Here is a 13,190-nt window from a genome sequence, read left to right as displayed (position 1 = left end):
CTCCACTCTCACACTCGCTCTCTCTCTCCCCCCACTCTCACACTCGCTCTCTCTCTCCTCCACTCTCACACTCACTCTCTCTCCCCCACACTCACACTCGCTCTCTCTCTCCCCCACTCTCACACTCACTCTCTCTCTCTCCCCCACACTCACACTCACTCTCTCTCTCCTCCACTCTCACACTCGCTCTCTCTCCCCCACTCTCTCACACTCGCTCTCTCTCTCCCCCACTCTCACACTCGCTCTGTCTCTCCCCCACTCTCACACTCGCTCTGTCTCTCCCTCACTCTCACACTCACTCTGTCTCTCTCCCCCACTCTCACACTCACTCTCTCTCTCCCCCACACTCACACTCACTCTCTCTCTCTCCTCCACTCTCACACTCACTCTCTCTCTCCCCCACTCTCACACTCACTCTCTCTCTCTCCTCCACTCTCACACTCACTCTCTCTCTCCTCCACTCTCACACTCACTCTCTCTCTCCCCCACTCTCACACTCACTCTCTCTCTCCCCCACACTCACACTCACTCTCTCTCTCCCCCACTCTCACACTCGCTCTCTCTCTCCCTCACTCTCACACTCACTCTCTCTCTCCCCCACTCTCACACTCACTCTCTCTCTCCCCCCACACTCACACTCACTCTCTCTCTCTCCTCCACTCTCACACTCGCTCTCTCTCTCCCCCACACTCACACTCACTCTCTCTCTCCCCCACTCTCACACTCACTCTCTCTCTCTCCTCCACTCTCACACTCACTCTCTCTCTCCTCCACTCTCACACTCACTCTCTCTCTCCCCCACACTCACACTCACTCTCTCTCTCCCCCCACTCTCACACTCACTCTGTCTCTCCCCCACTCTCACACTCACTCTCTCTCTCCCCCACACTCACACTCACTCTCTCTCTCCCCCACACTCACACTCACTCTCTCTCCCCCACTCTCACACTCGCTCTGTCTCTCCTCCACTCTCACACTCACTCTCTCTCTCCCCCACTCTCACACTCACTCTCTCTCTCCCCCCACTCTCACACTCACTCTCTCTCTCTCCCCCACACTCACACTCACTCTCTCTCTCTCCCCCACACTCACACTCACTCTCTCTCTCTCCCCCACTCTCACACTCGCTCTCTCTCTCTCCCCCACTCTCACACTCACTCTGTCTCTCCCCCACTCTCACACTCACTCTCTCTCTCTCCCCCACTCTCACACTCACTCTCTCTCTCCTCCACTCTCACACTCACTCTCTCTCTCCCCCACTCTCACACTCACTCTCTCTCTCTCCCCCACACTCACACTCAGTCTCTCTCTCCCCCACTCTCACACTCGCTCTGTCTCTCCTCCACTCTCACACTCACTCTCTCTCTCCTCCACTCTCACACTCACTCTCTCTCTCCTCCACACTCACACTCACTCTCTCTCTCCCCCACTCTCACACTCACTCTCTCTCTCCCCCACTCTCACACTCACTCTCTCTCTCTCCCCCACACTCACACTCACTCTGTCTCTCCCCCCACTCTCACACTCACTCTCTCTCTCCCCCACTCTCACACTCACTCTCTCTCTCCCCCACTCTCACACTCACTCTCTCTCTCCCCCACTCTCACACTCGCTCTCTCTCTCCCCCACTCTCACACTCACTCTCTCTCTCCCCCACTCTCACACTCGCTCTCTCTCTCCTCCACTCTCACACTCGCTCTCTCTCTCCCCCACTCTCACACTCGCTCTCTCTCTCCCCCACTCTCACACTCACTCTCTCTCTCTCCCCCACTCTCACACTCGCTCTGTCTCTCTCCCCCACACTCACACTCACTCTGTCTCTCCCCCACTCTCACACTCGCTCTCTCTCTCCCCCACTCTCACACTCGCTCTCTCTCTCCCCCACTCTCACACTCACTCTCTCTCTCCCCCCACACTCACACTCACTCTCTCTCTCCTCCACTCTCACACTCACTCTCTCTCTCCCCCACTCTCACACTCGCTCTGTCTCCCCCCTCCACTCTCACACTCACTCTCTCTCTCCTCCACTCCCACACACGCTCTCTCTCCGCCTACTGCTCTGTCACACTCCCTCCTGCGTCTCCCATTCCTTCTGAGCACTCTTTCACATGCACTCCATTCACTCCCCACTCCAGGAATCTCACTCTCACATTCCTCTCTTAATCTGCCCCTTTCCCTTGGTCCTCCCGCAGTGATTCCCAATCAGCTGAACGGGGCGTGGAACCGCAGTCCCGTCTGGAGCTCGGAAAATTCCGATGGGGAAGACTGTGGGAAAGGAGAAAGGAGACCAGGATGCATCTGGGGAAACCACTTGACCAAACCCTGGGAAGCCACGCCGGACGGAAGGTGGGAATTTTCTGTGGGTGGACGATTGGGAATGTTGGGAATTAAATAGTAAACCTGCAGGAGGAGACCCTGAGGGGTGAGGAGAGAAGAACATTCAGCAAAAATCAACGACACGCTGAAGTCTGCTGGTAATGTGGATTGACAGTGAGATTATTACATCAGTGCAAAGCTAGGACCCATTATTCCCATCAAACCTCGGGCTGTCCCTGTCCTGGGAGTGTTTGATGGGGGACCGTGTAGAGGGAGCTTTACTCTGTATCTAACCCCGAGCTCTCCCTGTCCTGGGAGTGTTTGATGGGGGACAGTGTTGGGGGAGCTTTACTCTGTATCTAACCCCATGCTGTCCCTATCCTGGGAGTGTTTGATGGGGGACAGTGTAGAGGGAGTTTTACTCTGTATCTAACCCCGAGCTCTCCCTGTCCTAGGAGTGTTTGATGGGGGACAGTGTAGAGGGAGCTTTACTCTGTATCTAACCCCGTGCTGTCCCTGTCCTGGGAGTGTTTGATGGGGGACAGTATCGAGGGAGCTTTACTCTGTATCTAACCCCGTGCTGTCCCTGTCCTGGGAGTGTTTGATGGGGGACTGTGTAGAGGGAGCTTTACTCTGTATTTAACCCCGTGCTGTCCCTGTCCTGGGGAGTGTTTGATGGGGGGACAATATAGAGGGAGCTTTACTCTGTATCTAACCCCGTGCTGTCCCTGTCCTGGGAGTGTTTGATGGGGTCAGTGTAGAGGGAGCTTTACTCTCAGTTTGAAACAGCAGTAACAGTCCCCTCGGAACTTTGTTTCAGGCAGCAGGTTTGGATACGGCCTTGCTGGCAGCAAGTCTGGTTGTGGGGTTCGGGCCTAACCAGGAGTTTCTGATCCACAGGCCGTGTTCCCGCCCGGATACGTGGAGCGCTGAGACGGCGGATGAAGGCCCAGCTCACTCCCTGGCGATCTTGATCACGGACACTATCTCTGGTAGGTTCACGCCATCTGCACCCTCTCTGGGCCAGGGGGGCACTCGCTTGTGTCACTCCCTCCTTCACCCCCGTGTCCCCCAACACACCGTCCTCGCAAGCCTCGCAAGGCCACGTCTCCGTGGGCAACAGAAATCCCGGACAGCTTCACCAGGAGCTTAGTAAAGGAACAGGCACCCCTCCCCAGATCTTCAGGGGTCTCTGTGTCTTAGTGCAGGGGAGGAAATAGGATGCGAACAAAACTGAGGGGGCACCTGAAGTGTAGCCGAGAATAGTCGAGGTTCAGGGGGTGAGGACAGCAGCGATTTGGTCCAGTTTGGGTTGATGGCTTTCGGGTGAGAGAGGGAGAGAGAGAGAGGACCTTTATTGGTAAGTGCACTGAGTATAGGTGTTGGGAGGTCATGTTGTGGCTGTACAGGATATCGGTGAGGCCATTTTTGGAGGAATGCAAAATTCTGCAATTCTGGTCTCCCTGCTGTCGGAAAAATGCTGTGAGACTTGAAAGGTTTCAGAAATGATTTACAAGGATGTTGCTGGGATTGGAGGGTTTTGAGCTACAGGGAGAGGCTGAATAGGCTGGGGCACTTTTCCCTGGAGCGTCAGAGGCTGAGGGGTGCCTTATAGAGGTTTACAAAATCATGAGGGGCATGGATAGGGTAAATAGACATGGTTTTTTTCCCCAGGATTGGGGAGTCCAGAACTAGAGGGGCATAAGTTTAGGGTGAGAGGGGAAAGATATAAAAGAGACCTCTAAGGGGCAATTTCTTCACACAGAGGGTGGTACGTGTATGGAATGAGCTGCCAGAGGAAGTGACGGAGGCTGGTACAATTTAAAAGGCATCTGAATGGGTATAAGAATAGGAAGGGTTAGAGCGATATGGGCCTGGTGCTGGCAGGTGGGACTAGATTGGGTTGGGATATCTGGTCGGCATGGACGGGTTGGACCGAAGGGTCTGTTTCCGTGCTGGACATCTCTTTGACTCTATGAGAAGTCAGCGGTGTGTTGATATTAAACGTGAGAGGGGTTAATGTTTTGGAGTTTGACTGGTCAAACTTCAGTCATAGTGACTGAAAGCAGAGAAACAGGGCTGCAGCATTGGGTCCCAGATGGGGTCATTGTACCTGAGTGTCTGTCTCTCTCTCTCTCTCTCACACACGGTTAGGTCTGCACTCGATAATGTGCAGTGCACACAGGAATAGTCCAAACCTTTAGAAACATAGGGGCTGGAATCCAACATCAGTGTGGCCAATACTGCTTTAATTCCGTATCTTTGCATAAGTCTCTGTTCGAGGGCTAATTTATGTTATTTCATACAGTGCCCCAATAGGGACTGTTTCATTTTTTTAAAACTTTCTCTTTACAAGAGTAGAGGGAGCTTTACTCTGTATCTAACCCTGTGCTGTCCCTGTCCTGGGAGTGTTTGATGGGGGACAGTGTAGAGGGAGCTTTACTCTGTATCTAACCCCGTGCTGTCCCTGTCCTGGGAGTGTTTGGTGGGGGACAGTGTAGAGGGAGCTTTACTCTGTATCTAACCCCGTGCTGTCCCTGTCCTGGGGAGTGTTTGATGGGGGACAGTGTAGAGGGAGCTTTACTCTGTATCTAACCCTGTGCTGTCCCTGTCCTGGGGAGTGTTTGATGGAGGACAGCGTAGAGGGAGCTGTACTCTGTATCTAACCCCGTGCTGTCCCTGTCCTGGGAGTGTTTGATGGGGGACAGTGTAGAGGGAGCTGTACTCTGTATCTAACCCCGTGCTGTCCCTGTCCTGGGAGTGTTTGATGGGGGACAGTGTAGAGGGAGCTTTACTCTGTATCTAACCCCATGCTGTCCCTGTCCTGGGGAGTGTTTGATGGAGATATTGTTGAGGGAGTTTTCCTCTCAGTTTGAAAGAGCAGAAACAGTCCCTTCGACCTGCTATGTCTGTGCTGATAAATAAACACCAAATGACACTCATGTGGTTTCCCTGAACTTGGCCTGTATGAGGGGAGATAAGGTAGCACAGTGGTTAGCACTGCTGCCTAACAGCACCAGGGTCCCAGGTTCGATCTCACCCTCGGGTGACTGTCTGTGTGGAGTTTGCTCATTCGCCCCCCCGTGTCTGCGTGGGTTTCCTTCAGGTGCTCCAGTTTCATCCCACAGTCCAAAGATGTGCAGGTTAGGGTGGATTGGCCGTGCTAAATTGTCCCATAGTGCCCAGGGATGTGCAGATTAGGGTGGATTGGCCGTGCTAAATTGTCCCATAGTGCCCAGGGATGTGCAGGTTAGGGTGGATTGGCCGTGCTAAATTGTCCCATAGTGCCCAGGGATGTGCAGGTTAGGGTGGATTGGCCGTGCTAAATTGTCCCATAGTGCCCAGGGAAGTGTAGGTTAGGGTGGCTTGGCCGTGCTAAATTGTCCCATAGTGCCCAGGGAAGTGCAGGTTAGGGTGGCTTGGCCATAAGAAATTGCACTGTTGTGTTCAGGGATGTGTAGTTTTAGGTGGTTAACCATGGGAAAGGCAGGGTTACAGGGATGGGGTGAGTCTGGGTGGGATGCTCTCTGGAGGATTGGTGTAGCCTCCAAATAAGAATGCGGAATACAGGGTTAACGGTAGGGTTCTCAGTCAGGTGGAGGAACAGAGGGATCTTGGGGTCTATGTACATAGATCTTTGAAAGTTGCCACTCAGGTGGATAGAGCTTGTAAGAAGGCCTATGGTGTATTAGCGTTCATTAGCAGAGGGATTGAATTCAAGAGTCGTGAGGTGATGTAGCAGCTGTACAGGACTTTGGTTAGGCCACATTTGGAGTACTGTGTGCAGTTCTGGTTGCCTCACTTTAGGAAAGATGTGGAAGCTTTGGAGAGGGTGCAGAGAAGATTTACCAGGATGTTGCCTGGAATGGAGAATAGGTCGTACGAGGATAGGTTGAGAGTTCTCGGCCTTTTCTCGTTGGAACGGCGAAGGATGAGGGGTGACTTGATAGAGGTTTATAAGATGATCAGTGGAATAGATAGAGTAGACAGTCAGAAACTTTTTCCCGGGTACAACAGAGTGTTACAAGGGGACATAAATTTAAGGTGAAGGGTGGAAGGTATAGGGGAGATGTCAGGGGTGGGTTCTTTACCCAGAGAGTGGTGGGGGCATGGAATGCGCTGCCCGTGGGAGTGGTAGAGTCAGAATCATTGGCGACCTTTAAGCGGCAATTGGATAGGTACATGGATGGGTGCTTAATCTAGGATAGATGTTCGGCACAACATCGTGGGCCGAAGGGCCTGTTCTGTGCTGTATTGTTCTATGTTCTATGTTCTAGCCTCGATGGGCCGAATAGCCTGCTTCCACACTGCAGGGAGCCTCGGCCTTTGAAACCCTCATCCAGATGATTCTCACGTGTACCTACTCCCACACTTTGAGTCCATCCCCTTGCGTTCTTTGGTAAAGCTGGCATTGATGTCCTCTCCCCTTGGTGAAACCGCAGGGGACCACACCAGGAATGGGGACCTGCTAGCCGCCGATGCCAGCTCTGCCGAAAACCTACCTCAGGCCGGAGACGACGGGAGCAGGGAGGCCGGGACTGACGATGTGGAGGAGCCCGGGCAATGGCGGCGGGGGCTGAAGAGCACGTGCCGGGCACTGGTGGGCAGCGCTGCCATGCTGGCCTCGGTGGCACTGGGCCGGGACCTGGAGAGGCTGCGTCTGCCGGAAGCGGAGAGGCCGGCCGGTGCCCGCAGCGCCCAGAGCTCGCCGCAGGTCACGCACCGCAAGAAGGCGCGCAAGGACAATGATGACCACCACAGCGGAGACCAGGCCGGGGACCTCATCTGCTTCCCCGGCCCCCCGCCGACCCCCCCTACCGGGAACCCTGCCGAGACACTCCCCCGTGTCACCCCGGGGGGTGCTGGAGAGCTGCTGCCGGGACCCCCCGTCACCCCCCGACGAGAGAGGAAACACGGGGACGTGGGACGGGCTACCGAGGGCTGCTGCACCAAGAGCAAAGGTGAGGGAGTAGCTAAAGGCACCGAGTCCATTACCCACGCTCTTCAATGGGAGGGGTCTGCTCCCTGATGAGGACACGGGTTTACAGGAAGGAGAGCCAATCCGGTCGAAGCCCTATTAGGGCAGACAGTGCGAGGCCACTCCCCAAACCCAGGGCTGGAGTGTCCGGAGCCAGCAGTGTGGGCTGGAGAGGGAGGGAAATGAGTGGGAAACAGTCTCAGAATGAGGAGTCAGCCACTTTGGGAGTGGGTTGAGGAGGAAGTTGAGGCCTGGGACGAATTGGTTCACCTGAGGGGTCTGAGAGTGGGATGACAAGGAATTGAGGCCTGGGAGTGGGCTGAGGCGGAATTGAGGCCTGGGGGTTGGGTGAGGAGGAATTGAGGCTTGGGACTGGGCTGAGGAGGAATTGAGGCCTTGGAGTGGGGTGAGGAGGAATTGAGGCCTTGGAGGAATTGGTTCACCGGAGAGGCCTGGGAATGTTTGGAATTCCCTGTCCCAGAGAGAGGAGTGGGTGGCTCGGGGTCGCTGAGTGCCTTCAAAACTGAGGTATTTGGGCCTTGAGTGAGTCGGGCGGCAGGCTGGGAGGCTGAAGCCGAGAAGCAGGCCTCGCGGTGTCGGGGCGGGGAGGCGAGGTACTGGACAGGCCTCCAGTTCCTTGATTCCTAACATCTCTCGCTCTCTCTCTCGGTTCCTTTTCAGGAAATGCATTCACCTGTGCCCCTGTGGTGAACCAGGAAAGTGTCGACTTTCCCTCGGATCATCCCCATCGGAAGCCTTGGCCGCGGGCCGAACACACCAAGACCAGCGCCTTGCCCCGGCCTAGGCCATCCCGGGCCCGGGCCAGGATCGATCCCTGGAGCTTTGTGTCAGCCGGTTCATGCGAGCCAGACCGGATGGCGAGCGGCCTCCCTCCTGAGCCTGAGGCGACGGCAGCAACGGCAATCCCTGACCCGTTCCAGCCACCCCTGGCAACCCCCCGCCTGACCAACCCATTCGCCCACCCGGCCCCGGCCCTGGCCCCGTCTCCACGACTCTGTCCCCCGGGGCCTTACAACCCCTTCGCCGTCGCCGTGGCGACCCCCAGCCACTGCCCGTTCCCGTCGCCTGCCTCTGACCCCTTCAGCGCCGCAGCGGAGAGAGCTGGTTTCTCGAGCTGCCCGCTCTCCGCACTGAGCCCCTGGGCCTCCTCGGGCAGGCCCCAGGCCTCCGCTCCAGCCCAGGCCGAGAGCCTGATCGACTTGGACACAGAGATACGGAGCAAAGTGGCCACCCCGCTGAGCTAGGCCTGGCGACGGCGGGGTGGTGTGTGGTGGGGGAAAGGGGTGTCAAAGCAGGAACCAGGGTGGAGAGGGATTGGTGGTGGGGTAACTTGGTTACTGAATCTGTTCTCTTGAAGGACTGACCCACAGGGGGTCCTCCAGTTCAGCCTCTGCCTCCCTCCACTGGGCCGATCAGCCATTTTGTGTGAGAGAACAAGGCAAAACAAAATAAACCTCATGATTACTTTACAATCATGTGCTAGGCCCCACTTCCTCCACACCTACCATTTAATGTCCCGGAGTATTGGGTTTCTGACCCCCGGAATCCTGGGACAACCTCCGCCCATCCCTCTCTCATTGGCCGGTCAGAGGTTCTGTGTTTTCCTTTGGAGAGGGGGGAGAAGGGAGGGGTGACAGCGGTGAAGGGTTGATCTGACGGGACAGGGTGGGATCCTGCTGAAGATACCGCTCAGTGAGGGGTCCTTCCTCAGGGTGTCTACGTGATGTTTTCTGAAGTGCGATAACTGTTGGACGGGCATGTTGGGCAGACTCCTCGGTTACCGCCAGGTCCCAGTGCCACTCTCGGTTAATGCCAGGTCCCAGTGCCACTCTCGGTAACCACCAGGCCCCAGTGCCACTCTCAGTTACCACCAGGCCCCAGTGCCACTCTCGGTAACCACCAGGCCCCGGTGCAATCTTGGTAACCACCAGGCCCAGTGCCACTCTCAGTTACCACCAGGCCCCAGTGCCACTCACGGTAACCACCGGGCCCTGGTCCCACTCTCGGTTACCGCAAGGCCCCAGTGGTGACACTCGGTAACCGCCAGGTCCCAGTGTCATTCTCGGTTACCGAGGGCCCCAGTAGTCACACTCGGTAACCACCAGGCCCTGGTCCCACTCTTGGTTACTGCAAGGCCCCAGTGGTCACACTTGGTAACCGCCAGGTCCCAGTGTCACTCTCGGTTACCGAGGGCCCCAGTGGTCACACTTGGTAACTGCCAGGTCCCAGTGTCACTCTCGGTTACCGAGGGCCCCAATAGTCACACTTGGTAACCACCAGGCCCTGGTCCCACTCTTGGTTACTGAGGGCCTCAGTAGTCACACTCGGTAACCACCAGGCCCTGGTCCCACTCTTGGTTACCGTAGGGCCCCAGTAGTCACACTCGGTAACCACCTGGGCCTGGTCCCACTCTTGGTTACCGAGGGTCCCAGTAGTCACACTCGGTAACTACCAGGCCCTGGTCCCACTCTTGGTTACCGCAGGGCCCCAGTAGTCACACTCGGTAACCACCAGGCCCTGGTCCCAATCTCGGTTACCGCAGGTCCTCAGTGGTCACACACGGTAACCACTGTACCCCGGTGACATTCTCGGTCACCGCTGGGCCCCGGTGCCACTCTTGGTAAACCATCAGGCTCTGGTGCCACACTTGGTAACCACCGTGTCCCGATGCCACTCTCGGTTACCTACACGGTCATGGTTGAACCCGATTGGTGCATGTGAGCTCTCGGAGCCGGTCCTGCCTGAGCATTTTCATTATTTTTTTTAGAGAAAAGTAAGTTTATTAAAGAGGATTTAAAATTTATTATTAAATAAAATCTTTCAATATCTCATCACATGTCTGTCATCTTGGATCGCAAGCTCGTCTCACTGGGGGAGGGGTTACGAGTAAGGTATTGACAGCGCATCTCAGACCCCACTCTCTCTCTGTACACTGACTGGTGGCTCTCAGTCCCCTCTCCCTCAGGGAAATATCTGTACACTGACTGGTGTCTCTCAGTCCCCTCTCCCTCAAGGAGATATCTGTACACTGACTGGTGTCTCTCAGTCCCCTCTCCCTCAGGGAGATATCTGTACACTGCCTGGTGTCTCTCAGTCCCCTCTCCCTCAAGGAGATATCTGTACACTGCCTGGTGTCTCTCAGTCCCCTCTGTCCCTCAGGGAGATATCTGTACACTGCCTGGTGTCTCTCAGTCCCCTCTGTCCCTCAGGGAGATATCTGTACACTGCCTGGTGTCTCTCAGTCCCCTCTCTCCCTCAGGGAGATATCTGTACACTGCCTGGTGTCTCTCAGTCTCCTCTCTCCCTCAAGGAGATATCTGTACACTGACGGTGTCTCTCAGTCCCCTCTGTCCCTCAGGGAGATATCTGTACACTGCCTGGTGTCTCTCAGTCCCCTGTCTCCCTCAAGGAGATATCTGTACACTGCCTGGTGTCTCTCAGTCCCCTGTCTCCCTCAAGGAGATATCTGTACACTGACGGTGTCTCTCAGTCCCCTCTGTCCCTCAGGGAGATATCTGTACACTGGTGTCTCTCAGTCCCCTCTCTACCTCAGGGAGGTATCTGTACACTGATTGGTGTCTCTCAGTCCCCTCTCTCCCTCAGGGAGATATCTGTACACTGACTGGTGTCTCTCAGTCCCCTCTCTCTCACACACACACAAACCACACACACATGGTTATCTGTACACTGGTTTCTGAGTTGTCTTTTTCTCTCTCTCAGGTAGGTGTTTGTTGGCTCTCAGTCCCTCACTTTGATGTATCCAATATTTACTCATGTACACGGTCTGTTTGGTGTGTGTTCTGTGCTTTGACATGCATGGTGTAAGTACAGAGCTGTGTGCCTGAGGATGGTGCATTGTGGGAGTCTGGTTTGACGGAGTTCTGACGCCCCCTTTGAGGTGTACGCACTGATTGCATTCCCAATCTGGAAATGGTAGACGATGTCAGGAAGTGAGATAACAGAGAGACCAGTGGAGTTATCACTGCGTGAGACTTAGCCCCTGAAAAGGAGAGTATATTACAGAGAATGGCTGAAAACTCATGTTACTGCACTGATAATCTAGAGGCCCCCACGGTGATGCTGTTTTTTCAGACTGTGTGGAAACAGGCCCTTCGGCCCAACAAGTCCACACCGACCGACCGACTAACCCACCCAAATCTGTTCCCCTACCCTATTATCACCCCTGACTAATGCAGCTGACCTGCACATCCCTGGGCACTACGGGACAATTCAGCATGGCCAGTCCACCCTGACCTGCACATCCCTGGGCACTATGGGGCAATTTAGCACGGCCAATCCACCCTGACCTGCACATCCCTGGGCACTATGGGACAATTTAGCACGGCCAATCCACCCTAACCTGCACATCCCTGGGCACTATGGGACAATTTAGCACGGCTAATCCACCCTAACCTGCACATCCCTGGACGCTATGGGAAAATTTAGCACGGCCAATCCACCCTAATCTACACATCCCTGGGCACTACAGTACAATTTGGCATGGCCAATCCACTCTAACCTGCACATCCCTGGGCACTATGGGACAATTTCCCATGGTCAATCCACCCTAACCTGCACATCCCTGGGCACTATGGGACAATTTCCCATGGTCAATCCACCCTAACCTGCACATCCCTGGGCACTATGGGACAATTTCCCATGGCCAATCCACTCTAACCTGCACATCCCTGGACACTATGGGACAATTTAGCACGGCCAATCCACCCTAACCTGCACATCTGTGGTCTGTGGCAGGAAACCGGAGCACCCAGAGAAAACCCCACGCAGTCACAGGGGGGAGAGAATGTGCAAACTCCACGTAGACAGTCGTCCGAGACTGGGATCGAACCCAGGTCCCTGGCGCTGTGAGGCAGCAGTGCTAACCACTGAGCCACCGTGCCACCTCTTTTAAAGGCCCTAATTGCCCAGAGGATTAGATTGATGTGGGTCAAGAGCCGCATCAGGCAGTTTCCCTGTCTAGATGAACCAGATAGTTATTTCCAACGATGAGGTGGTGGAAAAGGTCTGTGATAACTCACCCATTGGGTATGTCCGGGGCTCAGATCAGGACATTCACATGGTGTTGGTCTCGACCTCATTAAATGGTAAGTAGTTTGGGGCAAATTGGGGTGGGGGTGCTGAACGACCTTCTCTTTCTCGCACAGGTATGATGTGGTACAGACATGATGAAAACCAGAAGAAAAAGATCACAGGCTGAATGGCCTCCTCCGAATCCGGAATTAAAATTAAGAGCAAGGGAGGAACCGAGAACCTCTAGTAACTGATTTTGTAATTTAATCTCTCTCAGCGCTTGTCGGATGCATGATTTCAGCTGACTCTGGGAAAATTAGCAACGTTTAGACTTGGGATATCAGCAGATGTTGCTTCCAGAGCCGGACAACTGAAGCCTGGGGCTGGAGTTGGGGAGAGAAAGAGAGAGAGACCCCAGGGCTGGGGAAGAGAGAGAGAGAGTGACCTCAGGACTGGGGTGGGGGTGGGGAGGGGAGGGGTAGAGAGAGAGAGAGAGACCCCAGGACTGGGGAAGAGAGAGAGAGAGAGTGACCCCAGGGCTGGGGAAGAGAGAGAGAGAGAGTGACCTCAGGGCAGGGGTGGGGGTGGGGAGGGGAGGGGTAGAGAGAGAGAGAGAGACCCCAGGACTGGGGAAGAGAGAGAGAGAGAGTGACCCCAGGGCTGGGGAAGAGAGAGAGAGAGAGAGACCCCAGGACTGGGGTGGGGGTGGGGAGGGGAGGGGTAGAGTGAGAGAGAGAGACCCCAGGGTTGGGGGAAGAGAGAGAGAAAGAGATAGAGACATCTAGGCCAGGGTTGGGTTCGGGTGGGGTGTCCAGGGTCGGGGAAAGAGAAAGAGAGAATTCCC

The 13,190-nt window shown here is 55.3% G+C and overlaps 1 protein-coding gene across 1 annotated transcript in view; it reads left to right on the top strand.

Annotated features, from left to right (window-relative positions):
• LOC132836185 (mitogen-activated protein kinase kinase kinase 11-like) overlaps positions 1-10,146 on the top strand; it is a 69,567-nt gene extending 59,421 nt beyond the window's left edge. The window contains exons 4-7 of the mRNA XM_060855513.1: positions 2,193-2,346; positions 3,217-3,308; positions 6,759-7,277; positions 7,976-10,146. Of these exons, the coding sequence (XP_060711496.1) occupies positions 2,193-2,346; positions 3,217-3,308; positions 6,759-7,277; positions 7,976-8,559 (1,349 nt within the window). The 3' untranslated portion in view covers positions 8,560-10,146. The remainder of the gene's footprint in view (positions 1-2,192; positions 2,347-3,216; positions 3,309-6,758; positions 7,278-7,975) is intronic.
• The last annotated feature ends 3,044 nt before the right edge of the window (positions 10,147-13,190 follow it).

This window comes from Hemiscyllium ocellatum, chromosome 46, assembly GCF_020745735.1.
Source record: "Hemiscyllium ocellatum isolate sHemOce1 chromosome 46, sHemOce1.pat.X.cur, whole genome shotgun sequence".
Lineage (NCBI taxonomy): Eukaryota > Metazoa > Chordata > Chondrichthyes > Orectolobiformes > Hemiscylliidae > Hemiscyllium > Hemiscyllium ocellatum.
The sequence above is the reverse complement of the archived record's forward strand: the minus strand, read 5'-3'. Positions and strand labels throughout refer to the sequence as shown.